This window comes from Lupinus angustifolius, chromosome LG01 (assembly GCF_001865875.1).
Source record: "Lupinus angustifolius cultivar Tanjil chromosome LG01, LupAngTanjil_v1.0, whole genome shotgun sequence".
NCBI classification, from domain to species: domain Eukaryota; kingdom Viridiplantae; phylum Streptophyta; class Magnoliopsida; order Fabales; family Fabaceae; genus Lupinus; species Lupinus angustifolius.
Window position 1 is genome coordinate 24099661 of NC_032009.1, and position 18783 is coordinate 24118443.

Sequence of the window (18783 nt, forward strand, 5' to 3'; positions counted from 1 at the left end):
AACTATATAAAATGATTAGTTTTTCTACGTTGGTTAATATAAATAATATTATTTTCTTAGATTTTTTATTCATTAATAATTATAACTAACAATGGTATGGTGTATAATAATGAGTGTAGTCTAGAACAATTGATATTTACACACCTACTATAATGGTGAATAATATAATAATTGCCTAAAAGAAATTACTCTTACAATATATAGATGTTATATTTTAACATGTAATTGTGATATAATATTATATTGATTAAGTATTTGGTGCTAAATAAGTTTGCCACCATAATTGTGATATTATGTTATTAATTAGCGATGTTATGTTGTTAATAATAATTATGATTCTTTGATGTAAAATAATGTTGATTAAATAATTTTTACTAAATAAATTTCAATCATAAAGTTCATACAGTGGATACATTTTTATATTTTTTTTTGAGTAAAATGAATTGTGTTTAGTTGACAACTTAATATGTGTTTAAGTTATGTTTCATAATTTTTATTATTTTTCTCTTTTTGATTTTATAAAATAATATAAGATTATAGGAAAAACACATAATTGCATAATTGCTAGTATTTTTTAATTATTTTCTACAATTTATTGCACATGTAGATCTGCTGGGATATTCAATGAGTAGACTCATCATATATTTACCTGTGTCATGGATCCAAAAACGAATAAATGAATTGTATATGTGTAGTGCACTATCTTAATTCATCTAGGCACATTGTCATGACAAACATGCAAATAATAATAAAAGTACTTCTTTAAGATTTTTTTTTACTTTTTATAAATTTTATATTTTTGGACCGACCCTGGTCACTTATTCAGGTAAGCTTCATACATAGTGAATCTATTTCTTTGTTTTGCTTCACGAGAATAAACCAATGTTGTGGGAGAGCATCTTGTAAGATAAAAAGTTATGAAACATGATAAAAGAGTATGAGTAAAAATTTATCTCAACCACGAGACATTAAATTGAAAAAGATATCAAATTAGATTTAATCGATTTAAATGGTTAAACTGTCTAGTTAGATTTAATGATATATAATTATCTATAATTACAAAATTTTATAGAATTAAAAATTATGTATAATTTGTTGAAGTAATATCTTTTCAATTTTTTGGGACCAAAGTAAAATAAAATGTTGGATAGTATTCATTTTTTTAAAAAAGTTATGTAAACATTTGGTTTACTTTGATTCCGGATTAACTGAATTTAATATGCTTAGATTAAAATTTTCACAGTTCAAAACAATTTAACCTCTTATTCGAATAAAACTATAAATCATAATTAATTTCAAGTTCGGACAACTATTGAATTAGTTGTACTACTCAGCACATTCTGATTCTCATAAATTGGAATATACCTTGGAATGTTAAAAAGAAAAGTTGATCGAGAAAAAACATTCTTTACCTACCTAACTAGTAAGATACTTGTGCATAAACAATGCACGGGGCAATACTTCTTTGCTGCAAGATTAATAACACATATTACATGTATATTTATATGGTTAAGAAATATATGTTACTTGTGCATTCGTATTGTTAAGAACACAAATGTGACCCGTGCATTCGCATGACTAAAAATACACGTGTTACTTGTACATTCGCATCACTAAGAAAACACATATTACTCATGCATTCGCATAGTTAAAATACACATGTTACTTATACATTCACATTATTAAGAATACACGTCTTACTTGTGTATTTGCATATTCAATCCCATAAGAAAAAGAAATGACAATTTTTAATTTGAATTTTCTAATAGAAATAACAAAGTGAAAGTCTGAAACATGGTACCATATTATTTTTATTAAAATAAATATTTTAAAATTTATAGAAAATGAATTGATTTTTTCAATTTTAAATACGATTTTTTAATGAAAAATGGAAATCATATCATTATACTAAATGAGTTTTTTTATTAAAAATATATTTAAAAGTTATAAAAAACTTCAATTTGGAATTTGATTTTTCAATTATAATAGAGAAAAATTAAAATTCAAAGAATCTGAAATATTAAAATCCAATTGGAAAAATGTTACAAAATTTTAATAAGGTGTAACAATGCAATTATTATTAGATTAATAGTAAACGTTAAATAATATACATAAATTAGTGTAAAGAAATAGTTTGGATGTAAAAAATGATTTCGATCTTATCTAATGCTCAATGTCTATTACATTTTAACAAAACAAAAAATACGTACGGTAAACACTCAATTTTGATGGGGTAGCAACATACACCAATCGCTAATTAGTATTAAATTATTAAAATTAAAATTTAAAGAATCTGAAATATTAAAATCCAATTCGAAAACTGTTGCAAAACTATACTAAATGAGTTTTTTTATTAAAAATATATTTAAAAGTTATAAAAAACTTCAATTTGAAATTTTTGGATGTGAAAAATGATTTCAATATCATCTAATGCTCAATGTCTATTATATTTTAACAGAACAAAACATAGGTACGGTAATCACTCAATTTTGGTGGGGTAGCAACATAGACCAATCGCTAATTAGTATTAAATTATTAACATATAAAATATATAAAAATAAGGATAGTGTGAGAAGGTACATAATAATAACATGTGATATGAATGATTTTTTATTTTTATTTTTTTAATAACTTATAACATTTTAAGATGGGAAAATGTTAGGAGAATGTGACATATGGCATGAAGGGAAAACATGTAAGGAGAATGTGACATATGGCATGAAGGGAAAACATGTAAGGAGGATGTGACATGTGGCATGAATAAGTTTTTTTATTATATTGTTAATAGATGCGCGAATTTTGGTATTACATTCAATGAATCTATTTCCATAATAACATGCTTAAATAGCCGATATTTATTACCCAAGGGTTACAATTAAATGATTTTTGGTGCTATTTTGAGTAATGCACTAATTAATAATCTATTTATTAGTAATATTTATGTTAAGTTTATAAAGATTTGCTTTCATTTTGTATCTTCAATTATATGAAACCAACATTAATCTAAAACTGTAATATTTATAAATCATCAATGTAACAATTAATTTATCAATCTTTTATACTTATTTTATAAATAATCAATAATAATTAAAAATGAATGATAAATAATGAACTATTAGTAAATACATTTCCCTCTCTTAATTTAACCATGTTAATGAAACATTATCTTAAATTTCACATTCCTTAGAAAAATAAAATTAAGGACAATATTTTCAGGGAGACTAACACTTAAATATTACCATGTCTAATACTTTTTTTTGTAAACGTGTAAAAAATAGGTGAATGATAATATATATATATATATATATATATAGAATGTAATACTATGTATTTTTTATACAAACAATAGAATTGTGAAATAATTTTTCTTGGTTAAAAAATTATATTAATAAGACAATTGGTGATACTGAAAATGTTAGGAGTAGGGATAAAATGAGCATAATTGAGTTGAACCAGAGCTTAGTTTGGTTCAATTCGATAAGGATTTGTTCAGCTTGAAACTTGACTCGAGTTCAAAATGAGTTATTTTTTAGCTCAAGTTCAACTCGATTAAAGTTCACAAACTATTGGGCTCAGTTCAAATTAGTCATTTCGATAACTTAAATTAATAATTTATTTTAAAAAAATGTTGCATAAAATTATATATAAATATAATAACAATAAACATAAAATCTTACTTTATATATATAAGAATAAATATACTATATAATATAAATATAACATCTATAAACATAATATATATATATATATATATTATAAATATAATATATATCGAGTTAACTTATGAATCTTCCGACTCGAAGTATATCAAACTTAAGTTCTACTAAATTTATATCACGAGCTCAATTTCTATTGGGTTCATTTAGTTCATAAACCAATTGTATCAAGCTAAATAATAAGTTGACTTTTAAACGAATACTAAGTTAACTCAGTTTTGGCTCATCTAATTTATAAACAAGTTTAGAATAAGTTTTTTTTTAAACGAATACCAAATTAATTTGATTTATTTGCATTGCGAGTAAGGATAGCAGCTTTTTGCCAAAACCTTTTTCTCATGGTTCAATATTATGAACCAAGAGAAATGTATCTGCACACAAACGACACATTCAGTTCATGATAAGCACATAGCTTTACTGTTTTCTAGATATAGCTAGCATAAAGAAGCTGTGATTTTCCTTGCAGAGCTAACTCTATTTTCTTGTCACTGTGATAATCTCGTGCCTGGTACCATATTTTCTTTCCTCCTTGCGCCATATTACTAATTTACATGAAAGCTTTATTTTTTTGGCTTCTGTTGAAAACTTCCCGTTGCTTGTATCCATTAAATCCTGTTTTAAAGGTTCCGAAAATTTTGGATTCAATTTAATTGCTCAGAAACCAATCCTCTTGAATAACAGGAATATTATTACTCCCACCTATAAAACACAAAATGTAAGTGTCTATGTTCAAGCACATACACCCTCTCTACTTCACAATCTTCACTTTGTGTTTTGTCCTGTTTTGATGTCAAAGCTTCCAAACATGTTTTCCATTAGACACGTCCTTGTTGTATCACTGGCTTTAAACATCAGCTTGATACTGAGAATTGTTTATGATAATAAATCAAGAAGCGAGGTGCCAATAACACACCGTTTGCGTCTTTCTACTTCAAATTTTGCGAATTCTACTATTACTGATCATCCAGAAGACAGAGATAGAGTCATAAATCTCGACCAGTAAGTGCAACCTAATTTTATTGTTTCTCTTTTTTATTGCTTTATGATAATGTCTGTCATAATGTTTGCATTAATTTTAATGTGGTTTGGGCGAGAAAGCAAATTTCAAATATTCTTGGCATACCATTCACAAATCACAAACCTTTTGAAAATTTCTCTTTTTTTTAGATTTTAATATTTGATGTCATTATTTTTATTTACCAAAAAATCTCTAGTTTTGTATATATTTTATTATTAAATATGAATTTGTAATTTTTATCATTATTATTTGTGTGAATTGCTATCTCTGTTTCACCGAGGGGGCCTAGCTTACGTCTTTCATGCCGTGCTTTGCTTCCGGCACCGATTCCTGGGAATGACGGGGACAAGTCATCGTCTCACACAATAGCGGTGCTTTCTCATTTTGTGGCTTCCATCAACTATCACTATTTAATAATATATCTTAATCCAACATAAATGCGGTCCTTTAGTAGAACAAATTCAAATGAAAACATTCATTATTATAACTTAAATCTATAAAATGAACCTTGAAAGACTAGTTTATTGTATAAGAGAACTCGTCACTAAGTACCACTACTATCTCATCAATGTGTGAGATTCTTTCTAATAGAGGAAGAGAGAAAAACTTAGTTAGAGACAATTCCTATATCTCATATTTTTATATACTCAATAATAATTTGATAAGTCATAGAAATTGTGGGGCTTTCAGATTTTTTTTCTCTCTTTCTTTCTCCATGTTGTCTTTCTCTTTTTTCTCTCCTGATCTCATATTTAATGATTTGGTGTAATGAGATCTACAATTTCAATGACTTATTAAATTGATATTGATAATGTGTAAATATGAGGTCTTTGGTTGTCTCCAACAAGTTTTTCTGGGGAGGAAGATTAGCTTGAATGAGATTAAGATTATTTGGTAATAATATAGTTGACTTAAGTTTAGCTGAATATGAAAGTGTTTAACTTGTCTGTAGTAGAGAGTCCAACAAAGCACCCTAGTAGAGAGTCCAACTTGTGCTTAAGTTGACACTAGTATACATGCTTAACTTGTGCTGTAGTAGAGAGTCTAACAAAGCACCGTAGACGGTTCTTAATTCCTATAGACATTTGACCAAAACAAACAGTACTATTACCTCAAACTGCTAAAGTCTAAATACCTACATGGCTACATATTATATAGTGGGTTTTATAAGGGCACAAGGCTTACATTACTGAAAAAAAAAATTTATTAATTTAAATATTTTTTCAAGGTCAAAGCTAACATGCAAATTAGAAGATAGTGCACATGGATGCAAATTAATTATCAACTATTGAATTATTTGGCTAGAAATCTCATATAGTAATTTTCAAGAATAATTGGGTAAAAATGTTATACATAGAAGTCGTGAAAGGGTTGAATGACTTCTGTGTGAAAAAAAGTCATGCACGAAAATCATCAAAGGACTACACGACCTTTACAAAAAATAATGTACACTTAGAAGTTGTGAAAAGGTATCACAACTTATATACATTAAAAAATCACATTTAAAAGTCGTGAAAGGGTATCACAACTTCCACACATCAAAAAATCATGCTTTGAACACATTAAAAAATCACACTTAGAAGTCGTGAAAGAGTATCACAACTTATACACATTAAAAAATCATACTCAAAAGTTGTACATTAACAAACCAACTTCTAAACAATGAAAATAACACACTTGTAAATCATGAAAGAGCTACACAACTTATAGGAAATACACCACCATGACCAAAAGTCATTAAATAATTTCATGATTTTTATATAGAAGTTGTATATTGGCTTAATAACTTTTAAAAAAATCAAAACAATAGCTAATTATTATATTTTTTAATCCAACAACTAATGAACAATTGGCAGGAACTAATTTGTAGTTAGCAAGATAGTCTTTGTTTTCAACATATAGTAACTTTGACATGTATTAAACACCTATTATTACCAAAGAAGTTGGTGGGGGCCATGTGCCTGATGTAAACACTTCATGAAGACACCATTTTGGGGTGGCCTTGCTATTTATTAAAGACTTACTAAATGTGCCCTGTACTGTGGCTAGGGGTGTAAAAATTCGGTCCGGTTCAATTTTTGGTACATTTTAGTGACTGGATCGATCAAAAAATATGATTTAGTTCTGCTCAATTAACCGCAAATTTAACTATAAGAACCGAACTGTTCTTGAAGGGTTCAGTTCGGTTCCACGGTTTTTCCATTTACCTTTTTTATAAAAAATCTTGCATCAATGAAAATTCAAAATGTACTACAAGAGATAATGTTTATCTATAAAATGATAAACATCACTAATGTTATTATAAAAAATTATAAATCATATATAACAATACAATTCATGATTAATAACATGATATCAATTAGTAAAATATATAATACATACATTTATAACCTTACATTTCATAATTAGTAACAATACATGTATAACAATATATGATATATGTTAGTTTCAAACTCAATATCACATAAGTTGGAAAATATGTTCCAAATCATAAGACACTATGAAACAATTTAGTAACTAATAACATATATAATATTAACTTAATAACAATTTAGTAACATATAACACTACAATTCATACAAAAATTGATAATTTAAGCTAGAAAATTGGTTGAAGAATTTAAACAACAATAAAACATTATTCCCTAATCCCTATTATATATTTCTTTAATATGTGGTTCGGTTCCAACAGTTCCTAAATTTCTAAAACCATAACCGAACCGAACATAAACGGTTCCTTAAAAAATAATCGAACCGAACCGAACCACATTTTGTGATTTGGTTCGGTTCGGTTCTATCGGTTTCGTGGTTTAAACCAGAACCGCTTATACCCCTAATTGTAGCTACAAATCTTTACACCTTTTGGCAAAATCACTGAAACGTAGTCTGTTATAATCTACTATAGTTTAATATAGACTAAATACTCAATTAGTTCCTAATCTTTTTTTTACCTTATTAGTATGATTATTCAACAATTGAAAAATGAAAAGTGGTCACCAAAAAATTTAAATCAAATCAAATTAGTCATTTTTAAGGTTAAATTATTCACTATCAAATATTATAAAATATGTTAAAAATAACTAATTTGACTCACATTTAAAATTTTGAAGGTCATTTTAGATTTTTCAAATTTTGAGAGATTAAACTAATAAGATTGAAAAATATGATTGATCGAAATGAATAGGTATCTTAATCATATATGTTTTCTTTTTCTTTTTTCATGTATCTATACGGGTCATTGGATCACCTACTTAGTGGGCCATGCATAAATGGAAGTCCATGTCTAGGGTATTTTGCCTTTAGCCTAGCTAGCCACATCCACCTACCTATCCACCTATCATTCTATCTAATCATTGTTAATTGTTAGGCTAATGGCATGCACTCCTAGTTATCAAGGAAACAATAATGACATATACTCTTATAAAATATTCTTATAAATCCTCTACACTAAACAGTTTTATTTATAAATCATCACTTTGTCAAATATATTTCTTATCAAAAAAATTGTGTGCCTCCCATTTCAGTTTCTACTGGCTATACAATTTTTCTCCCTCTATTTCTTATAAAAAAAATTGTTCATAAAAAGTTAAAATATCAACAACCAAGGCAAAAATGATATTCTTTGGAAGGTATAAGAATTAAGTACAAGTTATATTAACATGACAGCCCAATATTTTAGCGACCACTTTTTTTTGTAGAGTGTTAGTATTTTATCCTATAAATCAAGAAATTGCGGGACTATCTTAAATATAAGATTTTCAATAAGAAATCATGCCTTCTTTATTTTTTCCTTTCTCCTCTTTTCCAGTTACCTTTTTTTAATGCCCTTAATAACTTACCGCCATTTCTTCAAGTTGACCAAGTTTACTTTTCCACTGTTCCCCTGTTATGCTTATCTCATATTTTTGTAGGGCAAAGAAAATATTGCTGTAGGCCATCCATACGGTCTAGTGTTCTACATTTACACTTATATTAGGCACTTTACAGGGATGAATGGCACAGATACAACATGCTGCATGGTCAATAGAAAAATGGTACAAGAATGTATCAGCTTTATTTATTACTAATATAACACAAAATCATAAATAAAATATAACTCTAATAATAGTATTGGTACTACGTTTTATAAATTTGTTGTATACTTTTCCTTCACAACCATGAATTTCAAATTAATAGGACTTCATGGAAAACAAAGATGATCAGCTTAATTAAACTAAAGAAGCTGATTTTTAATGTTGGTCTTATACAGTGGAGATCCTAAAATGTATGAAAAATTCTGGAGAAAAATGGGTGACAAGACCACAATCACAATTCCAGGTTGGCAATCCATAAGCTATTTTTCTGAGACAACAAATATTTGCTGGTTTCTGGAGCCTGAGTTTGCAAAGGAGGTAGTGAGATTGCACAATGTGGTGGGTAATGCAGTAACAGAAGGCCGCTATATTGTTGTTGGCACTGGTTCCTCTCAGCTCATTCTGGCTGCTCTTTATGCTCTATCCTCACATGATGCAGCTGAACCAATCGATGTCGTATCCGCCGCGCCATATTACTCGGTAACAACTCATGAATCACCCTTTGAGACCGAGAGATTTTGATTCTTCTATATCATTAACATAAGTATTACTAAGAAAATATTTTCTATAGCTCAAAAGGCATTATAGGAATATTATGGTAATTATTAGATTCATTCTCAAAAGGCATTATAGTATTGTTTGTTAATTATGGTTTAACATTGAATTAACGATGAAATTTCTTGCAGTCATACCCATTAATGACAGATTTCCAGAAATCTGGCCATTACAAATGGGGTGGTGATGCAAGAAGTTTTGACAAAGATGGTCCATACATTGAGCTGGTTACTTCTCCAAACAACCCTGAAGGTCATAAAACGGGACCAGTGTTGAACCGAAGCAATGGGCTATTAATTCATGATCTTGCATATTACTGGCCACACTACACTCCAATTTCATCCCCTTCAGATCATGATATTACACTTTTCACTGTCTCCAAAAGCACTGGTCATGCAGGATTGCGAATAGGGTAACCTCATAATGATACTCTGTTCCCTTCAATTATTAATGCGAAGTGGTCCTTTTATAAATATCACAAGCCTAATAATGTTTAGGGAATGATATTTCACGTTTGTTTCTCTAACACCCTTTTTTACATACGTTTTATAATGATTGATCATCTATCCATTATTGTTTCAAAGCAAAAGTTTTTTCATCAACTAGTAGGTAGTATAAAGGGGTGTCAAGAAAAATGTGTGAGAATATCATTTTTCTGATGTTAAAGAGGGTGGATTGAAATAATTTTGGTTAAACCATTTTATCATGCAAGGTCAGAACATTTTGCATGAATCTTATATGTTTTTATATCATTAAAATACTTATCACTAGAGGTATTTGATTATGCTAATAATTATGTTATAAGTTGACTATTTAATAATGTGGTAAGTGGTAACATGATTTAATAATATTACAGTATCATATCAAAACTAACCTCAAACTCAATGAATGCATCACATTCATTTGTTGAAGTTTCCACTTTATACTTTGTAGGTGGGCTCTTGTCAAGGATCAAGAGGTAGCTAAAAGAATGACAAAATTCATTGAGTTGAATACAATTGGTGTCTCAAAGGATTCTCAACTCAGGGCTGCTAAGGTTCTAAAGGTAGTATCTGATAGCACAGAAGAAGAAAACACTGAAGAGGGAAAATCATTCTTCAAGTACAGCTATGATGTCATGGAACAAAGGTGGAAGCAATTAAGAGCAGCACTTGAGGCTAATGGTTTGTTCACTGTAGCATATTTTCCTACTGGGTTCTGCACATTTTTCAATAAAAAGACAGAGAATTTACCAGGTAATGACTAATTTTTTTGGTGAATCAATTTCATGCATCCACAAGTAAATTTTCATGTGAAGTTTTGTTTTGTTTTCAATTACTTATATTATACCTATGTTGTAGCTTTTGTGTGGATGAAGTGTGAGAAAGATATAGAGAATTGTCAAAGCCTACTTCGACAGCACAAGATCCTATCAAGAGGTGGGAAGCATTTTGGAGTGAGCCAAAGATATGTTAGAGTTAGCTTGCTAGATACTAATGAAAATTTTAACCTCTTTATAGATAGACTCTCTGCTATGCAGTTGTGAGAATTTAAATTTGTTGCTAATGTTATATAAATTAAGAAAAGTTTCAGTTCGGATATATTAGTTTTATGTGTAGTTTTTTTTTTGCTAGAGGGACTCGACACATAAAGATTATAAGGGGAAATGAAATTTCAAGATTATTTTATTAAAAAATAAATTAAAATTATAATCATTAAAATTTTATTTAATGACATTGGAAAAGACATCTCCAATTATTGGAAAAGACAGTTATATTTTATAATATGTTTTGTGTAAACTAAAAGATATAGATGATATTATTTCTTAGTTTTTTAGTAAATTTTTTCATAATTATCAACTCTAACTTCATGCTAATATGCTATGGTCTTTGAAACAAAAAATATTAGTATGATAGTTTTCCACAAAAAGAAAGTTGTTTTGAAGAGGAAATTTATTTCACATATACTACAGCTGTTTTTAAAGTTACAACTTAACCACATATTTAAGTGCCATTTTCTCATAGAACATTACAGAAAAAGTTCACGCCACAAAATATTTTGTTCTTTTAATTTGGGCTTCAAAACACTTCATACTCCACAAAGAAAACAAACTTCAGAAAAAGATACACACTATCACAAGGATTAACGAGAGAAAGTCATGAATGCTAATATCTGAGTTTTGGACCATATAATAATTTGTCCTTCCGAAGACTAAGTTTTTGTGGTTATAATGTAGCACTGCCATGGATGCTAACCAAACTCATGATGATGATGTTTTGTTTTCTTCATGGACAGTTTTTGCTTCACGGGCCGAGCTTTGGGCTTCTTGGGCCATATCCTGAGCCTTGTTTATTCCACTCTCAGCAACTTCCTTAGTTCTCTGGGCCAAGTCACCCAAGGTCTGCTGCAGCTGTTCCGGCAACCGTGAGCGGCGGAGATAGCTAGCCATCCAAGCAAAGGAAGAGACTGAGGTTACACCGAATGCTCCAGATGTCAAAAACCCAGCCACAGCCAAACCTATGATAAGGGCTGCAGGGACCAAGACCGGACTGAAGAATACAAGCAGTGGCGCCGCCACTGCAAGCCCTATAACGGTTGCGGTGAGGGTTAAGAAGGCGAGGATTAAGAGAGAAGCTCCAAAAGGGACGATAGTGGCTATGGCTAGAACGTGAGAAGTAGAAGGACCTTTATTCCGTTGATGGTAGTAGTTTTGTTGTTGTGGATCAACCATGATGAAGAGAAGTGAAGGTAAGTGTGTTACTTTTGCAAGAGAGAAAGGTTTGGGTGTTAGTGTTAGTATAGTATTAGTGATAGTTATGAGAGTTTTTATTTAAGGAGAAGGGAAATGATAACACGTGGAGAGGGGAGTAACACTTGGTTAAGGAATAAGGGAGAAGGGTTGCATGTGAGAGAGGTATATGTCGTGTGATAGTGGAGTGAGTCTGAGACAGCATTATCTGCATTTGTTGGAAGCATGCATGCAATATTTGGACAAAGATCATGGGTACTATAATTTCTTTCCTGTTCTAAATTAATCAAACATTATAAAATAATATTAAAATATTAATTTTTATTTTTATAATTTTTATTTTTAAATGAATGGAACTATGTGATTGACTTAATACAACAAGTGAAACATGAATGAGGACCCATCTTCAATTTTATCTCATGCATGTTGTTCTCTCACTTCTCGTAAATTAAATCCATCCTTGTCCATTTGGAATATGAAAGAGGTGAAACAAGTCAAATATAACCATACATGTTGGTTAATTTATGTTTATAACAATAATGTAAGAGATGTGAATAATTTGATTTGTCATTAAAAATCATAAAAATTAGATTTTCAAGTAATGTTGTACTAATAATTAACTTATTATTTCTCAGCACTGCTGCATGTTCATTTTTAATACACTATGAAATGCCTCAATACATTTAGTTGAACAAATTTGTTATTCTAAACTATATCTTTAATTTTATCCTACACCAATAACAATGAAATAAAAATAGAATAGATACTGAATATTAATTTTTTTTAATTAATATGAAATATTTAGGAGAGATAACCTAGGACATGATTTGGCATCTAATCTTTGATCTATTTCTGTCACCTGCCACATGATGATGTTATTGCAGCATTTTGTAAGTGAAAAATCTATACAGATCACAAAGTAATTCTTCTCCATGCCGTCTTACATTTCAATTGGGAGTTCCATACTTGGTTAGATTGAGATAAGTGATTCTTTTCATCTTTTGTATTGAGAGCTATTGTAATCTACATTGTGGTGGAGACAATTTTCTTGAGTCTGGACTGGTTTAATAACTATTATTTCTCACAATAAGGATGTTTTTCACGATCGAAATTTTGATGTTATTCCTTTTCTCTTGCTTTAATTATTTTCAACAGAAAAAAAAAGAGAGTTGATTCTGATTCAGAGAGGTGCCCAGAGAGGTTATTGGCCCAAAATTTGAAGGAGAATCTCATATGGTTCAACCCACGTAATTTATTGATTCTTTGCATCAGCCCAATATATAAATTTACGTGGGAATGTTATTTGACCATCCAAATTTTACAGCAACACAATGACACCACCCCTTAAATTATTAGAGGGTATTTCTAGTTGGGTAAGACTCTCTCTATTAATAAAGTGGGTAGTGTTGTTTTTCTCTTTCATATTAAGGATAAAATTATATTGTCATAATAAATATAAGGATTATTGCATATGATTTTTCTTTGTTTTTTGTGTCATACTTCCTATAGTTTCGCCTTTGAAGATCCATATTATCATGAATGACACTACAGTCCTACCCAATCAATATTAAAATATGTCATTCAGTTAAATATAAAAATTATAAAAGCAAAGTTATATCACTTAGTATAATTTAATTAGATTGAAATAGGAAAATACAAGTTTTTTGGGGACATGTGATCTTGTAAGTGCGCCCTAAAGGGTGTCTTCCAATCCTAAGTTATAAGATTTGAGACCTTTATTGCTGGAAAGACCGGTCAAGATCTTTGGGCTATGATTTGGGCCTTACCAGTCCAGTCTTGTTTTTGTTGGTAGGCCTGTTGAGATATTGGGCCAATCGTGATATTCCAATACACTTGGAAAATTTGGGATGATGTAGTTTATAAACAATTTATGGTGCCCTAAGGACCCATTGTCTAAACTTCAGTTTGCTAGAAATATAAACAATTTGGTTTAAAATCGTAGCAAAAAAGAATTTTAGCATAGAGGTAGAAACGATGAGCCCAATAGATAGTCAAGTTTTTTGGTTATATATTAAATACCATTTTAGTAGAAACCTTGATTTTATTTTAAGATTACCATTTCTAAAACGTAGCTAAAAACTAAAGAAAAGTTTTTATTTATTGACTAGGGAGGGAACCATATTATAGGTTGAATTTTTTTATAGGAAAATATTAGTATATTAGTATTTTATTATGGGTGAAATTCGAATCCACAATTTCATTCACTTCATTCCTTAAACTCATCATCTCAACCATCAAATCATAATCCTCATATGTTTAATACTTCTAAAGATACAATTTACACTATATATATTATTAAAATTATGAGAATAAAATATTTTCTCATAACATGAAATAAATTATATCATTTAACTATTAAAACTATGATGTGTCTATATAACAATTTTCTACAACAACATTTCTTAAAATTAAAAAATATATGACATATATCATAATTTTAATAGCTGAAGGAGATTTCTTATCTTATAAAAAATATTTTATTCTCTATAACTATACCTTTATAGCACAAGTATATCTTACTTTTACAATTATATCCTTCCTTTCATCATTCTCTTACATTACATATACTTTATAAAAGACAGCCGCTTTAAGATTGAAAGACAAAATATGATCATATAGGGTTATGTATCGCAAATGATTAAAGATATAATCGTAAAGTGATTGCAATATAATCATATAACATTACCTTAAAAATCATAAAAGTATTCATGAATATATCTATACATGTTCTAACAGTGAAATCATGAGAAACAAGTTGAGAGCAACTATAGGAAGAATGTGAAAAAATAGAAAGATATAAAAATGAAATGAGAGCATCTCTTCGCCCCATACCCATGGTTTATTTATAATGTAGTAGTAGTGGCAACCATCATGACTATCATCATTATTGGAAATCTTATATATAATCATTAAAACTATGACAGATATCATAGAGCTTTAAGACACACATTTGATCTTATTTAAACAATTAGTATAACTATTGGATCTTATGTGAATAATCAACTACACGGTACATGCATATGACTATCATGTGACCAATAATAACTAATTTTTAATCATAATCATAATCATTAATTATTGATTATGAGACCAAAATTTATTATTCGCATAATTATTATATGAGAATTGTTCTCCCTTAAAATTCATAGCTGTTGCACGAACTATAAAGAACTACACCAATTTTGACTACACGCCATATAAATTGGACAATCAGCATCGCTGATACATGGTATTTGCTCTGCGATACAATTAAAAAATGAAAGGTTGTTACCAAAAGAGTAAAGCACATAAACTAGTATGGAGGATACAAATATCTTACTCACCCATGATCATAAGAATAAAGAGGGAAAATAAGAGAACCATATTATAAAATAACTTGAGAGTTTTAGCCATATTTTCCTTTATTTGTATGTCATCCAAAAAATATTTTGTCTATTTATAGGGCAAGGAAATTTCATTCTCTATTTACATTAAGTGAATTGATTAATTGTGCTTATTTAGTTTAAAACTACCCAAACTAATGTTAAAATCATCAGTGTGTCTTTTCGATACATTAAATTGCTGTATTTGTCCCTTTAATACACTAAAATTATCTCTTGATATACTCAAGGGTCAGGCATGAAAATCTAGCTTATCATATATAACCTTTATTTCATTTTACTTGTCTTTCTTTCTTCTTCTTTTATTTTTTACTTTTTTTTATGTGATACAAAGGGGCAAAAGCTTAAAACTAAAGAAATGTATTAATATTTTCTAACTATTTGTAGGAATGATAATCATATGATGGACCAACTTATTAGAAAGCATTTGTAGGATCCAAATTAATATAAAACAAATATGGGGATGGATGATTATTTGGCATTTGCTTTCATGGGTGTTTAATGATTGTTATTGGTTAGCTTTTGTAGATGAACAACTTTTAGCATAATTAAAATGTTATAATTAATAAGCGTCATATATAAAGAGGTATACAAAAGCAAGCAGTGTTCTTCGGACAAAAACTTTTTCTAGAACTCGTGCATGTGCCAATCAAGCCTAACTCTGAACCCTATCATTAGGTGTATAAGATAAATGTATGCGTTCATCAAATATAAGAGAAATATCTCGAAAATTATGCAAGTTCTTTACCAAAAAGTTCCTAATAATTGTTTTTCTATGGAAAATAATTAGTGTCAAAAGTAACTATTCCATAAACAAACACCATTCTTATATATCTTATAATATTATCACGATTTACTTGAAATATAAGTCTTCTATTTCCTAACTAGGATTAGAGGAGAAAGGCGAAAACTATATATTGAGCCCACATTTCTTATTATATCTTCTACCAATTAGAAACACCCCACCATGAGTTTTATACATTTGTATAATTCAAAATTCATATCTATCTCTTTCTTCTATCTTTCTTTTATACATATGTATGTAGATCCTTTGTGTTATATATCTCTATCTTTGTACTATCTACTGATATTTTGTCAAATACCTAAATGTGTTAGTATAATAATTAATAATAAATTAAATTAGGTGTATTATTTATTGTTAGACAAAATCTTATTTGGTTAATATAGAGGGATAAAAAGTTTTATGACATATGGTTTAGGTTCCTTTTCTATTTCTCTCATACAAATAATTCAATAATATGCTCTATTTCTCATATCTTTCTTTTTCCCTCTTTTTCTTATCTCTCTCTTCTTTCATTGTGAAATGCCCGATGAGTTACACTCTAAAAGCGGTTAACTAACTTTATGTGCATTAGTAGACAGTTCCATGTTAAATTATGCTTTAATCTTTAGACAATATTTTATACCTTACAGGACTTGAAGATTAACCGAACAGATAAAAAAAGAGAGGGTCTTCTATCAGTCAAATTGATTTCAAGTTTTAATTTTAAGGTGATGGATATTATTAATACAAGGCACATATTGAAATGAATGACAAGATTTGGAAGATCTTGTAGAGGTTGTAAATGGCCTACATAAATCGAGAGTCAAATCATTGTGGCAGAAGAAATAAAGCCCCTTTGTGATATGTTATTATCAAGACTTACAGTTACCTCATGAATGATCGTGACCAATTTCATTAGCAGTTGAGTTATGGTATAGCCTTTGAAAGCTGATGATATTTTTTGGTACACGCAATTGAAATTGACACATCACATGTTCACGTATACTTGTCTCAATGACTGTCTGTAAATACTATTAGGATGACAATTGATTTGTTTGTCTCTCTTGACCACAATGATGTAAGAACATTGGTACATGTATGTTTGTGTCTGTCATTCTATATATATTTACATAGGGTATAGATTATCGCTCATCACTAATAAACCAATTCTTTTCAGGGTGTAATACTGTCTTTTCCAATAAATATTGCTTACAATAAATTAACTTTTGTCCTTTTAGCTTATGCGAGAATTCCAAAAAGCCTTATATTACTAGACCAATAACTTGTTCGTAGAGGGCAGAAAATTCATACATGGTGAAAGATAAAGTCCCTGGACCCAATATTGTGGCCATTTCTTAGGTCCACGAGGACATAAAGAATTTGTTGTGGGGGCTTCAGTAAGGATAGGGGGCCCCCACCCTCCACCACATGGTTGTCCTTTCTTTCTAACATAACCTCTCACCCCTGGAAAATTTCACCTGCTCTTTGCTTCTTTTCTACGTCTTAGAGAAGAGTGAAGAAGATTGATGCGTTTGATGGATTCTGAAATTATAACTATTACATTCATTCAGAGGAACAAATTCAGAAAGCCATACTCACTTTTTCTCTGAGCCACAACAGTGCATATATCACACCCCTTTCCTTTAGTTTAATTGCAACAGTGAATATAATTAGGATTCGGGAAATGTTAATGAATATGTTAAAGCAGTGATGAACCTAATAGTGGGGTCAATTGCCTCATGTTTAACTTGGAGATGCTGTATTATATGAAACTTGTTTTTGGGAGTGATAAGGAGTTCCAATGACTAGGGGAAAGAGTTTAAGAAGATTGTGAGTCAGAGTGGTAGTCACAACAAATTCTACTATACTACCATTTACCAATAAGAAGAAATGTGAAACTTGTTTTTTATTTTCACTTATATATGCATGGGTTAAGATGAAGTTTAATACAAGTTGAAATTGTTATACTATTTTGACAAATTACAAAATGAAATAAGAGAAAAGATGTATGTTTTGATAGTCTAAAAGTTTTAATATTAGTATTATATTATCCATCATTCATTTTTAATATACAAATGAAGAGTAGGTGATGCGTTGATTATGTATAAATATTTTCACCATCAGTATATAAATATTACACCCATGAAATAAAAGCCCAAAAATATAAATTTAGGAACTCTCTTTTTCATGTTTCTCATCTAACACTTATAGTATTAGGGATTACTACCAAAACAGATACTTGGTGGACATCCATCCTGGATTGCATTAGACTAGTTTTTGTTAGGAATAAATCTAGTTTGCTGAATTATAGGTTTAGAAACATGTGTTAGCTTTCTTCTGTATCCTTCTCTTCCGCTTTAATAAATTGCTAATGCACTAGTTTTCAACAAAAAAATGTAACACTTATTAAATGGGTCTACAGCTAAATTTAATTTCTAACATGAAATTAGAGCTCATTTGATTACAGGCCCCACTAAGGATTGAAGAAGAACCACAATTGAAACTTGAA

At 29.3% G+C, this 18783-nt stretch overlaps 2 protein-coding genes across 2 annotated transcripts; one reads left to right on the forward strand and one right to left on the reverse strand.

Annotated features, from left to right (window-relative positions):
• Positions 4094–10945, forward strand: LOC109342780 (tryptophan aminotransferase-related protein 2). The gene is made up of 5 exons (XM_019580773.1): positions 4094–4715; positions 8983–9286; positions 9493–9773; positions 10295–10596; positions 10702–10945. Exons 1-5 carry the CDS (start codon positions 4504–4506, stop codon positions 10884–10886), a joined length of 1284 nt encoding a protein of 427 aa, XP_019436318.1. The 5' UTR covers positions 4094–4503; the 3' UTR covers positions 10887–10945.
• Positions 11381–12149, reverse strand: LOC109357633 (P24 oleosin-like). Its single transcript, XM_019601612.1, has one exon. The coding sequence runs from the start codon at positions 12069–12071 to the stop codon at positions 11601–11603; it is 471 nt and encodes a 156-aa protein (XP_019457157.1). The 5' UTR covers positions 12072–12149; the 3' UTR covers positions 11381–11600.

Excerpts from the sequence above, each read along its gene's own strand:
- LOC109357633 (XM_019601612.1), bottom strand. The coding sequence starts at position 12,071 with ATGGTTGATCCACAACAACAAAACTACTACCATCAACGGAATAAAGGT.
- LOC109342780 (XM_019580773.1), top strand. The coding sequence starts at position 4,504 with ATGTCAAAGCTTCCAAACATGTTTTCCATTAGACACGTCCTTGTTGTA. Across the intron at positions 4,716-8,982 it reads AGAGTCATAAATCTCGACCA|TGGAGATCCTAAAATGTATG; the intron begins GTAAGTGCAACC and ends GGTCTTATACAG. Across the intron at positions 9,287-9,492 it reads CCGCCGCGCCATATTACTCG|TCATACCCATTAATGACAGA; the intron begins GTAACAACTCAT and ends AATTTCTTGCAG.